This window comes from Gopherus flavomarginatus, chromosome 1, assembly GCF_025201925.1.
Source record: "Gopherus flavomarginatus isolate rGopFla2 chromosome 1, rGopFla2.mat.asm, whole genome shotgun sequence".
Classification (NCBI taxonomy): domain Eukaryota; kingdom Metazoa; phylum Chordata; order Testudines; family Testudinidae; genus Gopherus; species Gopherus flavomarginatus.
Window position 1 is genome coordinate 292,595,998 of NC_066617.1, and position 15,425 is coordinate 292,611,422.

The 15,425-nt window shown below is 42.9% G+C and overlaps 1 protein-coding gene across 4 annotated transcripts in view; it reads left to right on the top strand.

Moving 5' to 3' along the window:
- The window catches only part of KLF12 (KLF transcription factor 12), a 367,145-nt gene that overhangs the window by 228,354 nt on the left and 123,366 nt on the right, over positions 1-15,425 (top strand). For all 4 annotated transcript variants that reach the window (XM_050950134.1, XM_050950124.1, XM_050950116.1 and 1 more), the window contains exon 4: positions 4,202-4,745. In XM_050950134.1, coding sequence (XP_050806091.1) covers positions 4,202-4,745 — 544 coding nt within the window. The remainder of the gene's footprint in view (positions 1-4,201; positions 4,746-15,425) is intronic.

The window sequence follows — 15,425 nt, forward strand, 5'->3', positions numbered from 1 at the left end:
CAAAGGTTGCCAATCCTTGGTTTAGATATAGACAAGAACCAAGGAAAAGATTCAAAGGAGTTGTGATATGACTGGAGTAGGCATGGGAGAGGACTTTAGAATGTAGACTAAAGTATGGCAAGGAAAGGTGAAATTCAGGGAAACAGTGGGAAGGCAACAAAGTAGAACTTTGTTTCTGTGTAGATAGGCATGAAAAGCCTGGTATGAGGTGTCATCCAGCATATTTATACAATAGTCTTGAAATGCACAATAATGTTTTTGCTTTTTGGGTGTTTTTGTTTATTTTGTTTTTATGCTGTGTCAGATTCACTTTCTTTTCCAATCTAGTAGCAGTGGACTGATACATATAGAGCTCCAGGTAGTATTTGTTACTGGCAAATTTATAAACAGAGCACTATAGGAAGTATTGATTTAAAGTTTTAAAAGGGAGATGAGACATTCGCTATAATATTGTTAAATGCAGAGGCAGTAACTTTAGTAAAAACCCTTAACCAATGAGAACCCACTCCTCAGACTACCCAACTGGACTGTTCCAGTGCCAGTTTGAACTGAGCACCAAGTCTCCAGGCTCTACAAACCTGATGGTGAGTATGAAAGAAATACCCTCTCTACACCATCAGGCATACCCAGGAATCCCCATGCTGGAGGCTGTAGCTATGAGATAAGCAGAGCCAATGCTGTGTGAGACAAAGAGGCACACTCATCACCATGTCATGTTGTACTCTGGGTCAGACCCAAGCAGCCCATTGAGTTACAGTGATTTGTCATCAGACCTTTTCGAACCCACCAACTTCACTGGAACCTGCCAAAGTTGTGACAATTAAGTGCACACTCCCGGCTCCCCACAACCAGACCTCCCTGGATGCCTGATAGGAGGTGAAAAAAATCCACCCAGCAATTTGGCAGTGTAGCCGTATGGGAAAAGTCTTTTCTAGACATCAAACAGTTTTTCAGTGCTAGGCCCCAACATCACCAGCTCATGTGATAAAGGTGACTAAGGGCAGGGTTGGAACTACATTTTCCTCTGATCTCTTTAGCAATGGTATTCTGACCCTTCTGGTTTGCATTATTGAATAAAAAGTGAGTAGATTAATTAAATTTAACTGTAAAATTCATTGTTCAGTGATAGGAAGGCAATAGTTAATTACATTTCTAGGAAGATGCCAAAAAATAACATGCTGAGAATTCAGCTATTCCCCTTGTTTAAAAATGTGGGTTAATACATTTTCTCATTCAAAGAGTTCCTGCTTTTTTAAGGCTAGAATAGTACTTCTTGGTGGAAAATGTTTGTTCATACCATACATTTCCAGGAAATAATGATGATCTAATATTTAAAATTTGAATTGAATAACAGCTGATATCTCAGCTTTTTGCAATCTCACTTAATGTCCTCCATGACAGACAGAGATCCATACAGAATGGTAGATTCTTTCTGAAGTAGGTCAGTGTCAAGCAGTGGTGCAAAGATATGTGTTCCCATCCACCTGAACAAAATAGGGGGTACTTTTTGAGACTGTACCATTTTTATTTTACGTACAAAATTTCACGTACAAAATTTCCAAAGCATCAGCAGCTTCAAATGCATCCTGCTGTCTCTTACAATGCATACTAAAATGAATTATTGGGATCCTGAATTTACTGAAGTACAGACATGGTTAAACCCTCTTGATTTTTGAGGGTTTTCATTTCTGTTTTGGGAAATCCTTGTGAGGTTTGTTAAGTTTTCAAATGCGGTTTCACAGTTTAAGGCCAGTTCAGTATAATTGTATGGACATTATTTTTGTTACTGTTGTTACTTATTTGTTTTACTGTAGCACTAGGAGACAAAGACAGGAACTAGGACTCCATTAGTCCGAGGCACTGTATAAACACAGAACAAAAAGACAATACCTGCCCAAAGGCATTTACAGACTAAGTATAAGACAAGAGATAACAGGTAGAGACAAGCGGGGTAGTACAATGAGACCGTACTGGTCAATATGATAGGCAGGGGTCTCAGCACGCCAGCTGTACCAAAACACTAGTCAGAACTACTACAATCAAATGTAGAGCCCTGTTCTGAGATTAACCTTGCCAAATTCTGTGACATGATTGTGGTAGCAACGAATCTACTCTATATCATGTATGTAATTTTCATTTTTTTTTAAGTGAAAGCTCTAAAAAGTGTTCAGTGTCAGGAATGGATGAGATTCTGTGGCCTGCAATGTACAGGAGGTGAGACTAGATGATCATGATGGTCCCTTCTGATCTAAAACTCTATGAGTCTGTGATTCAAGGTGGTAAATTATATGGTCAAAAAGATGCATTTTCCCCTGTCCCATTCTTATAACTGCTTACCACCTTACTGCAAGATCAACACAGAAATTCCCAGACCAGTGGTCCACGTAGTTCAGATGATGATGGCTAGTGCATGATGCTTCAAAGGAAGATACAAGAGTACGCAGTGGTCAATTACGGAATAATTTTTTCATTAAGAATATTTCTTTATAACCACGTTAGTCAGTGATTCGAGTATGCCCTAAAGCATGGTATTTTCTATCCTGTAAGTGTGTAGAGAATTATCTTATCTATTGAATTGTGCATGTTCTCATTAGCTATATAATATAATTATTGTTTTGATTATTTGTACTGTAATAGCATGCGGAGGCCCCAACTGGCACGGGTGTACATTTATACACAGGAACATATACATATGTATATATATATACACATATAGAGAGAGATGTCCCTGTCCCAAAGATCTTACCATTTTAAGTATGCGAAGGGGGCATGGGGAGGGCAAAAAAAAAGAAAGAAAGAAAGAAAGAATTGTTACTATCCTCAGGCACCGAGAGGCTAAGTTAAAATCAATCAAGAAGTATATGTCACAGCCATAAATGGAACCCAGGCCTGCTTAGTCCCAATGCATCACTTTAGCCACAAAACCAACCTTACTCTTCACTGTATAGTATAATATAAATGCCTAATCCTTCTTTAGAATTCTGCTAAACTTGTAAAGTCAAGATCATCTTGTACTAATGAGTTCCCCAGGTTGATTATGTATTGTATAAAGGAAGTATTTCTCTTAATCAATTTACAGTTTGTTGCCATTCAATTTAATTAGATGTCCCATGAGAGAGAGAGGATAAAAAGAAAGCCTTCTCTATACAATTTGATATAATTCATTATTTTATGTACCTATCTTATGTCTCTTTATTCATTTCCACTCTAAACTAAACATTCCCATTTTTTTCACTCTTTCCACATACAGAAGTCTAATACCTCTAAGCATGTTTGTCATTCATCCATTGAATTTTTTTGAGGGGGAGAGAGAAGGTGAAGGTGAATGCCGTTCAGATCATGATCAATCAAACCCCCAAAATATTCCTTTCCTGGAATGGACAGGGGCTTTTAGAATATCTCATATATTCATATTTAGGAATTTCAGGTGTTAGGTCTCCCATTATGATCAGATTATTATTATTATTATTATTATTACTCATATTATTATTTTACTTTATTTTAAATGTTGCCACTTTTCTTTCACATTATATCTTCTCGATGTCCTGGAATTTGTTTTTTTGCTCAAAATGGCAATGGAAAAGCCTTCAACAAAAACATCTAACATAGTTTAATTCTAAAAAACCAGAAGAGGATTTATTGATTGTATGATACTTAGTGTGTCTGAAGCAATGGATTTTGGGCATTTCTTATTAGCTCATCAGCAATGATATTCTGAGATACCTAGCATGCTAGCGATTAAGAGGCTATATTCTGAGCCACCTACATGTAGAAGAAACACGCAGAAAGGTTACTAATTGTATCTTTGTATGAAAGAGTTTTATTAGATTAAGTGAGGTCTGAAAAAGCCCAGCAGCTGCTTTTTACAGGTCATTTTGCAGTGTTGCAATCTGGAATCAAATACTGTCTACTATTAATGGTAAGCCAATAGAGAAATGTTGTTCCGATTCAATGATGTGGAAATATTAGTTGGATTTTATATTGCTGATGAAGTACGCATATTTTTCACCTCATACTTGATGTTTTGCCCCTTCAGCCATGAGCTGCCACATTGAACAGAAACAAATCTCCAGTGGCCTTAAGAACCAAGTGTGAACTGCATGTTAAATGTGCATTATCAATTAAATGTTTAAATTGTCTTAGCCAAATATTTAATATCAGTGACTAAAAATATAAAATGTTCCTTTTTTTCCCCCCACAGTCTCCAAACGTCCACAACTATCCAGACATGGAAGCTGTACCCTTGTTGTTAAATAACATGAAGGCAGATCCCCCAGAGGATTCATTATCTACAGATCATTTCCAAACACAAACTGAACCAGTGGACTTGTCAATAAACAAAGCCAGGTCATCCCCTATAGCAGCCTCATCTTCACCGGTTTCCATGACAGCATCAGCCTCTTCTCCTTCTTCTACTTCGACTTCTTCTTCTTCTAGTCGGCCAGCTTCCTCCCCTACGGTAATAACATCAGTATCTTCAGCGGCATCAGTGCCATCAGTATTAACTCCAGGCCCTCTTGTGGCCTCTGCATCTGGTGTTGGAGGCCAGCAGTTTTTGCACATAATCCATCCAGTACCACCTTCAAGCCCCATGAACTTACAGTCCAACAAAATGAGTCATGTGCACCGCATTCCAGTGGTGGTGCAGTCGGTACCTGTAGTCTACACAGCTGTGAGATCACCTGGAAATATGAACAACACTATAGTAGTACCGCTGTTGGAGGATGGGAGAAGCCATGTTAAAGGTAAGACAAGTTGGCTTTGCATATCCCAGGCTTATTTGAAACTATTTGCATATCAGGAGCTGTAAGCTTGGCTGGTCAACATTGTAAAGCATAAATTAACCTGTGGTAGCTGAATAACAGTTCTTTTGAAAATGCTGTTAACTTTATAAACCTATTTTTTTCATCTGCTGAAGCTTATTTTACCACAAAGTTTAAGAAACCTTAAAACTAAAGAACAGATGGGTCCGGATTCATCCCTGGTGTAACTTAATTGGATTCAATAGAGTGATATCAGAGATAAACTGTGTCTGTCATGACTAATAATCATCACTTTGGTATTTGAGTGCCTGGCACTGAAATTAGGGAATATGAAGATGGGGAAATAGTAAAAAAACACTCACAAGGACAGGGAGAAACAGCTAGTTGGAGTGGACCTAAGAAAGGCAAAGGAGAGAGAGGTTCAGTTTGAGAACAGCCCTGTTGCAGGAATATGAGAAGGAAAGGCCTTCAAAGCAAAAGCCAATGACAGATGCAGAGTGGAAGGTGTAGATCCAGGTTTCATTCAGCCTAAGGAGGGCCAGTGGGAGACCCTGCCTCAGGTTGTTTCTGTTAGAATGAACAGTAGAATGGAAGGAGACAACAGGGAATGTGAATAGTGCAAATCAGTTTTACGGAAATAGAACCCAAGATGTAAGCATGAAAGTAGGAGAGAATGCATGAGGAGAGTGCGGGCTGAATGGCGGGCCTGTATTGAGAAAGATCTCCAAAGAGGAGGAAAATGAGAGTGGAGAACAGTTGAAGAGTTGTAAGGGCAAAGGCAGAGAGCAAGAAGATGACACTGAAGTTATAGGAGAGGAGGAAATATTAGGAATTGGGAGAGCTGAAAAGGAGTAGTTTTGATGAGATGTGAGGAGGAAAGGAGACAGGAAAAAGGTGGAGGGAAGGACACAGAAAATAGATGTGTTTAGATCAGTGGTGGGCAACCTGCACTCGCCTAGATACTATGGTGATTGATGCTTTATAAGCACAATGGACCAAGAAATGTTAGTGGCAATGGTAGGAACGTGAGGGAGGCTAGAGTCAAAAATCATTGCATGTTGATAAGTAGAACATGATCACATCTCCCCCCCAAAAAATGAGCTTTTGCTCCAAGCTGCAGGGGAGAGTATTAATTGCTAATCTCACTTTTAGGGCTCATGAGACAGAAAAGCATTTAGCATTATGCTTTATAACATCCCTAGAGTTTCTTATTGCTTAATTAATCATGCAGTCATTCCCAAAAGATTGTTTCTTTTGACTCTTCTGTCTGTTTCTGGTGTAATATTATTACGTTTGTTGGCAATAGCAAGGTTTTATGGTTTTTAGTAGCATCATGTTGTTCATAAATCTTTGTTTTTCCCCTCCCATTGCCTCAGTCTCCTAGCTTTAGTATGGAAGTCAACAAGCCAAGCCGTTTGCAAAAATGGAACTTACCCTCTTTATAGGCTCAGAACATGCAAAACTAAGTCAGAATATATCGGTTTTTTGTTCTGAGACTGGGAATGATGGTGGGTTAAGACATTTTATTACACTTTATACAATGACATAATTTTAGGGCCCTGTGCCATTATGTAAAAAATGATAAATGAAAGCAGCATGGTGCAACATACTGTAAAATAATTGTAAAATAAATAATCTTGATTTGATGTTTTGTTTTGGAGTTTTGCACTGGGATTGAGCTGAATCTGCTCTTGAGCTTGACGAGTATTGTCCTAAGGTACAGAAACTGTTGGTTTACTTTTCAAAGGTGGTAACTGGCAATGGTTACAACTACATGTGTAGTCAGTACTTTCCCAGTTTGTGAGAGTGGAAACTCACTACCCCCCGTTCACCAGCAAAATTCCAGAATTTAGTGTACTGTAGGGATTTCAGTCCACAAGCTTCAGATGCAGACATACTGAGCTACCCTGACAACCTCTCCTTTGTGCTATTATTGGCAGAGATCATTACCCAGCACCACTGCACCTCTTAATGTTCAGCTAGAGAAAAAGACGGGATTAAGCTGTCCTTTAATTTTTTTCTCTTTAGTTGCACCCTTTCTGCTGTCACTTTTGATAAAAATGTACAAGTTAATTTGAATAATTATAATAAAAGGATAATGGTAACAATCTACAATAGGTAGCCATTCTTTGTTAGCTCTTTCTGGCATGTGTTTTCTTTCTTTGTTATGTAAACCAATACAAATAAGAAGGGCAATAAACAGTATATTTTGCATAAATTAACAGCTAAATCTTATTTTCATATATGCACATCAGTTTAAATTCAATGTGAGCTTTTTCGGTTAACGTACCTAATAAGTATATACGGATAATAAAAGGGCATTGCTCTGCAAATTAAACTGGTGTCAATATCCTCCAGTCAAATGAATGAGACATGCAAATTCAGAATTATCTAAAACAGGGGTCGGCAACCTCTGGCACGCGGCTCACCAGGATAAGCAACCTGGCGGGCGGGGCCAGTTTGTTTATCTGCCACGTTGGGATCCGCGGTCCGCTGAGCCTGTCGACGCAGCAGATAAACAAACTGGCCCGGCCCGCCAGGATGCTGCCCTTGGTGAGCCGTGTGCCAGAGGTTGCCGACCCCTGATCTAAAATCTGTGTGTGCCTTCAACTTTCACCTGATGGTTGATCATTTATATCAATATAAAAAGTAATGTTTAGAGACCAATTTTTCCCTCAGTTAACATGAGCAATTGTCAGTGGCAGGATCGGGCTCTTAATCTGTACATTCTTTGTGCCATGCATTTATCTAAGTCAAAAGTAGCATTAGTGTTACTAGGCCCAATTCAGGAAAGTGCTTAAGCACATGATTAAATTGTGTTGACTTCATTGGGACTTAAGCACATGCACTTGTTTCAGTGCTTTGCAGAATAAATACTTTTCTCTATCAGTGCCCATAGATGTTATTGTTGAGTGTGCTTTTTCCTCTTCTTCTGTCTCCTTGCCCAGTCACCCATCCAGCTACTTTTGTTTTGCCTGAAAACATATTTTGTTTTTTGTATATTAAGAAAACATTCCCTTGATCCCATCTTTCTCTCTAACATCTCATCTCCAAATGTTCCTTTTGTCCAAGCACTGAAATGTGCTTTCTGCTCCAACTGCCTACATTTCTTCCCCTAGCTCTTCCCTTGAACCATGCGATCTGGATTCTCTTCTCCCCAACAAAACTGCCCTGATTCCTAACTATTGCGTTCTAGCTGAGTCTCCATTCTTATTCTGCTTGAATTCTCTTTTCCCCTCAATACCTTCAAAATCTTCTCCTCCACTTTATTCCTCTTATTCGCTGTCCTGATTCTCCTCCTTATCTTACCACTCTTTTAGTGTCATCTTCACTATCTTCCACTCATCTCATGTCTGAAATGCCCCATTTGCATGTTCCCCCATTATCTCAAACTCTTTCTCCAAAACTGAGAGCCACGTGTGAATGCAAAGAAAGCTAGACAGACTTAATGAGCGGAAGCGTGTGTGTGTGTCTGTGTGTACAAAACTCATGAATTCCCCTTTGAAAAACAATTTTAAAATTCAGACTTTTTTTAGGTTTTCATTGTACAGGAGCTGCTCCAACGCTTACTCATTCATTTTACTGGTTGCTGGCCAGTACACAGAAATTTGAAAACATATACAGTATCCAAATGAAGTTGCAATCTCATTTCTGTGCCTGCTATAGTCTGACTGTCACACCGAAAGTGTTAATACAGCATTTTAGAACATGACATCTCCTTTAACCTTTCAGCTCTTATCTTATTCATTTACATGCTTTTGGGGGGGACATGGAGTAATTACCTACAACAAAGAAGAAAAGTCCCAATCTGCAAACAGAGCCTGAGCCTGAGAGGTGCTTAGAGCCCTTAGCAGTCAGTGGGAGTTGAGGCTGCTTAGCACCATCTGGGGGGCCAGCAGTTTGAAAAATCAAACCCACAGTGACTTAGACCCAGTCATGCTGTGCATCCTCACCGGCCATTGGCGTCAATGGGACTTTGCAGACTGTTATGGAACAACACTGTATTATTAATAGGTAGTTTCAGAAAAAAAAATCTTATTTAACAAAAAAGTTGGCTTAATAAGGATGTATAAAAATATTTGATGGCACCTTGATAAATTGAGGGGTAGGGAGTGACCTCCCAATGTTAATGTAGGGAGAGACAAGGTGGGTGAGGTAATATCTTTTATTGGACCAGCTTCTGTTGGTGAGAGATAAGCTTTTGAGCTTACACAGAGCTCTTTTTCAGGTCAGAAAAATTTACTTGGAGTGTCACAGCTAAAACAAGGTGGAACAGACTGTGTAGCATAACACATATTTCAAGGGACCACTCAAGATGAAGTGGCCTAGCTAAAGGTCTGAATAATTTACTTGAATTTTTCTATATATAATACAAGAAGGTATAGATATAGAGTTAGGAATATTATTTCCAGTGAGTCCTATCCCACAGTCCTTTCTCAGGCAAAGCTCCCCTTTACTTCAACTGATGTTTTATCTCAGTAAGTGCTGCAGGATTAGGACAACTACATTGTGATTTATCGACAACTTTGGGAAATGCTTTTGGTGACCACTATTACTGCGCAATAAATACTCCTAGGGGAATTCTGCACCACTGCACTCACAGAATTCCTGTAATCCTACCCTGCTGAGCCCCCATCACTCCTCAGCCATGGGGAGCTGCATGTTCTCTGCACCCACTCTCTTGCTTCCCTCCCCCATCACTCCTCAGCCACGGGGAGCTGCTCCCCCATTCGCCCAACCTCTGTGCATCCAGAGCCCCCCCATACCCAAATGCCCCCTACAAGTCCCCTGCACCTAAACTCCCACCTTGCCCAGCTCCACCACCCCTGCATTCTGATCCCTGCCAAACCCCGCCCTCCTGCATCCAGACCTCCACCCCTGCACCCAGACCACCCCCCACGGAGCCTCCCGCACTTGAACCCCCACCCCGATGAGCCCCACCCCATATACACCTGGACTCCCTACACCTGGACTTCCCTGCTGATCCCCATCACCCTGCATCTGGACTACCTGCTGAGCTCCACCTCTTGCATCTGGACCCCCCACCCGGCATCCAGGCCCCTCTGCTGAGCCCCAACCACCTTCACCCAACCCCTCCTGAAGAGTCCCATTGCCCCAGGACCTGGAACCCCTCCACCCCAACAAGCCCCTGTATACCCAGATCCCCCACTGTGCCACTTGCACCCGGATTGCCCCACACAGAACCCTCTCACCTGACACCTGGATCCCTCCACACTAAGCCCCTCCACACATGGATCGTGCCAGGCTGAGCCTGCCTGCCCACATCTGGTGCACCTACCACGGCGGGGCAGGGCTCTAGGGTGTTTCTGGGGCAGGCCCAGCCCTTGCACTATGTTAGGGTCAGCTGCAGCAACACCATTAAGTCCATGTCCTGGGGTAGGGGGTTGCAGGGCAATCTCCCTCCTCCATGCAGCCAGTGGCCTGTGCTCCCCACTGCCATGCTGGAGCCTCCATAGTTATTTATTGACAAATAAAATTTGCAGAATTTTGTAGAATTTTAAATTTTTATTATTTTGATGCAGTATTTTAAATTTTTTAATGTAGAATTCCCTCAGGAGTAAATAAAGTATTCCAACATGTTAAAGACTCCTGAGAGACTTGAATAAAATATTTTTGTTCAGCAATGGTGACTGTTGATATAAGGCAGTGGTCTCCAAACTGTGGGGCACACCCCTCCTAGAGAGCGCAGAGGAGGAACATTTGGGGGATCATGTGGAGGGGCCTGGGACAGCCCCCACAGAAGGCGGGAGTGGAGTGCCTCCCCAGCCCTGCTCTGACCCTACCTCCAGGCCCAGCTCCATGCCGCCCCGAACCCAGACCTAGCCCCACTCCACCCCTGCTTTGCCTCAGCCCAGTTCCTCCCTCATTCCCTCTCCATCCTCAGCCCAGCTCCGCCTCTAGCCCCAGCTCCTTCCCCATCTCCAGTATAGCCTCCAGCTTTACCTTCAGCCAAAGCTCCTCTGCTTAGCCAACTGTGCAGTAATGGAGGGGGGGCATAGACAGATTCCATAACTGGTAAGGGGGCGTGTGACAGGAAGTTTGGGCACCCCTGCTGTAAGCGACAAGTAAAGGTTCAGGTAGCATCTGTAGTTGACCTATACTTAAGTTTGCCTGATATTTTATTCACTTGCTCATAACTATGTCAAACTTTATCCCTTTGGGCTGAAATTTTCCATGCCAGGTGTTTGCTTCAGGCTGATTTGGGGATTTGGCAGTTTCAGCTAAAACTGTTCAGCAGTTTAGGAGAACAAGATTATGGGAAAATGCATTGATTTGTCATGTTAAAAAAATTGTACAACTGTTTTGTTGAGAAGTTCTAGCACCTCCACGCTTTGGCTCAGGAACTTGAACTAAGGCTGAGGCTGTCACCCTTTTATCAGGGATGTGGCTTTTGCCCTCCATGTGAAAATTTGCACAAATGTAGCCAGTTTATGAGCCTCTGAAAAAAAACCTCAGTTCACACATGCTCAGATAAATGGTCATGTTATAGTCAGGAAGCTAAATTCACGGAAGATCTCATCTGCACTGAGCTCCAACCCCTCATAGCTCCTCCGCATCAACTGATTGGTGCACATCATACCCGCAGAGCAACTGAGTATGCTCCATCTATGGGCACCAAGGAGGATTTTCTCTTAAAATGTTTTTCCTGGCTGCAGTGGGAAACTTGTGCTAAGCACAAGAACTCGGGATAGGGAGACTTTCTCTTCTGCTCTCAGTGATCCCCCTGCTGGTAACTAGTCAATATGAAAGGGAAAGGAGGAAACAGCCTGGCTTGAGTCCAGATGGACTGTCATATGAGGAACATATTCCACATGTAATTAAAAAGTTGTCTTTTATATGTTCTCCAGCAGCTAAGATATTAATCACTAAAAAGCATTACTAGTTTGGGTAGGTATTCCCTATATTTACAGTAGGAAATACCCCATTACTAGACTATTTTTACTCACTGGTAAGTTGGTAATAGAGTCTTTTAAGCTATTAAGGATGCACTCCATAGGAGACTGTTTGTCTTAAGTAGCAGTTTATACTATAAAGTTAGAAACTCAACACTAAGCACTATTCAGTTTGTACCATGACTCTATAGGTCAGGTAATATGGGTCTATATAAACTGTTCGTTGTTTTATGTGGAAAGATTGATTTTTCTGTGTCTCTGCATCTCCATGCACTGTTAGTTTTGACCTGTTTTCCGACAGGGTGGAATTTCTCTGCTAGTTGTTTTTCTTTTGGGTGTGCACAAAAATCCATTGAGGCTGAACACACTCCACCCAAGCTTCCTCCTACGCATTTACTGGATATCTAAAACGTTTGCAAGCTGAATACACCCCCCTGCTTTGTTTGGCAGAACCATCAGTGGTTCTGGGAAAGGAGCAAATGAATGGCAGTGACTAGCCACAGAGTGAAACAGAAAGAGAAGAGACTTATGTCCTAAGGTGGAATTCACATTACTGTAGAAGCTTCATTTATTTAGGAATCCAGAGAAATAGCCATTTTTCTGGAATGAAGGAACTAAAACATTGGTAGGACAAAAAATATGTTTTATCATGCATTTGAGACAGAGGCTGTTTTTAAGGGAAGCAGAATAAAATAATCATGCTTAAGTATGATGACTCCTACAGCACAAGACTTTTATTTTAATTTTAAAATAAATACTTAAGACTTGCCAATGTCTCATTTGGTTTTGTCCCATCTTGAACTACTAATTCATTTGCTCAAAACACTTTGGCCTCTTAAAAGACTATATTTCATTCATACATTTATTGTCTGTTTGGCACCAATGGAGCGTTTGGTGCTGTACCAGTCCCGCAGAGAGGCTGACACCAAAATGTTCACTCCACACTCAGATCTCAGTAGGAGGAGTGAAAATGCTGGGTGCTTCTCCCTACTTGAGTCTGCCCAGTTTTCCAATTCCCGCTACCAGGTTTGAAAGGGAGGAGACATATCTACATCTCATTCCTTCCTATACCATATTTGCTAGCACCTGGAGACAGTTTGTTGTTGTTTTTTTGGGGGGGGGCAGGGAGGGATACACTCTAAGGGTATGGCTACACTTACAGTTGTACAGCGTTGGGAGTTACAGCTGTCTTCGTACAACTGTGTAGGGAAAGCGCTGCAGTGTGGCCACACTGACAGCTACCAGCGCTGCAGTGTGGCCACATTTGCAGCATTTGCAGCGCTGTTGGGTGTGGTGCATTATGGGCAGCTATCCCAGTATTCAAGTGGCTGCAACGTGCTTTTCAAAAGAGGGGGGCAAGGGGGAGCGTGGGGGAGAGAGAGAGAGTGGATTTTTGGAGCTGTCAGCTCCCTGCCTTGCAAATTCTAAGGACTGGAACATACACATCACCAACCTGCAATCAATTTAAAAGTTTCGAGCCCTTCCCCCACCCCTCTTATTCACTAAATGCAAATTATGCACTCCTAAATAGCCTTCAGGCCACATAAGTAGCTGCTCCAACACGGACTCTCCCCTCCCCCTCCGCCGTGTCGCTTCTCTACTCAAAAGCCAAACAGCTGTGAACATTCCAAAGCAATTCCCCTGCCTGCCTCTGCTCGCTCACTCGAGCAAACAGCAGCTGTGTTTGTTTTTTAGATAAGCAGCTCCGGGGAGCCCGGACGGAGTTCAGCCACTCTTCCGGTTTGTTTTGAACAGGCATTCTGGGATACCTCCTAATACCCTGGAGGCCAATAACAGCGCTTTTGGTGGCCACACTTGACAAGCAGCGCTGCATCACCAGCGCTGCAATTGTTACACCCCAAGCAGACCAGATATACAGCCAGCGCTGCAGCCAGGGAGTTGCAGCGCTGGATGTGCCTTGCAGGTGTGGACAGTTATTAAGGGTACGTCTACACGACGGGATTATTCCGATTTTACATAAACCGGTTTTATAAAACAGATTGTATAAAGTCGAGTGCACGCGGCCACACTAAGCACATTAATTCGGTGGTGTGCGTCCATGGTCCGAGGCTAGCATCGATTTCCGGAGCATTGCACTGTGGGTAGCTATTCCATAGCTATCCCATAGTTCCCGCAGTCTCCCCCGCCACTTAGAATTCTGGGTTGAGAGCCCAGTGGCTGATGGGGCAAAAATCATTGTCGCGGGTGGTTCTGGGTAAATGTCATCAGTCATTCCTTCTTCCGGGAAAGCAACGGCAGACAATCATTTTGCGTCCTTTTTCCCTGGATTGCCCTGGCAGACGCCATAGCACGGCAACCATGGAGCTCGTTCAGCTTTTTTTTTTACAGTCACCGTATGTGTACTGGATGCCGTGGACAGAGGCGATACTCCAGCGCTACGCAGCAGCATTCATTTGCTTTTGCATAATAGCAGAGATGGTTACCAGTCGTTCTGTACCATCTGCTGCCAGTGTAATTTGGCAATGAGATGACGGTTATCTGTCCTTCTGTGCTGTCTGCTGCTATCATGGGTGCCCCTGGCTGAGATCGGCCGGGGGCTCAAAAGCAAAACTGGGAATGACTCCCCGAGTCAATCCCTCCTTTATGGTTTCTAAAAATAGAGTCAGTCCTGCCTAGAATATAGGGCAAATGTACTAGAGAAGCAGTGTATCAGAGAGTACAGCTGCTCTGTGTCAGACCCTGCAGAAATGATGAGCTACATGCCATTCACGGGGGGTGCCCCTGCAACAACTCCACCCATTGCTTCCCTCCTCCCCCAACCTTCCTGGCCTATCGTGGCAGTGTCCCCCCATTTGTGTGATGAAGTAATAAAGAATGCAGGAATAAGAAACACTGAGTTTTTAGTGACATAAAATGAGGGGCAGGCAGCCTCCTGGTGCTATGATAGTCCAGGCAGGACATTAAGCAGTGTGGGGGAGAGGAGCCCAGCATCCCACTGCTATGATAGTCCAGGCAGTACAGAATCTTTTCTTTTCACATGAAAGGGAGGGGGCTGATTGAAGCTCAGCCCCCAGTTGCACTGATGAAGACAGTTACCAGCCGTTCTGTACCATCTACTGGGAATGACCGGGAGTCATTCCTATTTTCACCCAGGCACCCCCGGCCAGCCTCACCTGAAGCCAGCCAGGAGCACTCACGGGTTGATAAGAAGGACAGTTACCAGTCGTACTGCACCGTCTGCCACCAGGGAGGGGAGAGGAGCGGATACTTCTCTTCACTGCTGCAGCATCGTGTCTACCAGCAACATTCAGTAGACATAGGGTGACATTGAAAGAAGTCAAGAAATGATTTCTTTCCCTTTTCTTTCACGTGGGGGGGGAGGTAAATTGATGAGCTATTCCCTGAACCACACCGGACAATGTGTTTGAACCTACAGGCATTGGGAGCTCAGCCAAGAATGCAAACACTTTTCAGAGACTGCTGTGGACTGTGGGACAGCTGGAGTCCTCAGTACCCCCTCCCTCCCTCCATGAGCATCCATTTGAGTCTCTGGCTTCCCATTACGCTTGTCACACAGCACTGTGTAGCCTGTAGATTTTTTTTTCAAACGCTTTGGCATTTCGTCTTCTGTAACAGAGCTTTGATAGAACAATTTGTCTCCCCATACAGCAATCAGATTCAGTATCTCCCGTACGGTCCGTGCTGGAGCTCTTTTTGGATTTGGAACTGCATTGCCACCTGTGCTGATCAGAGCTCCACGCTGGGCAAACAGGAAATGAAAATCAAA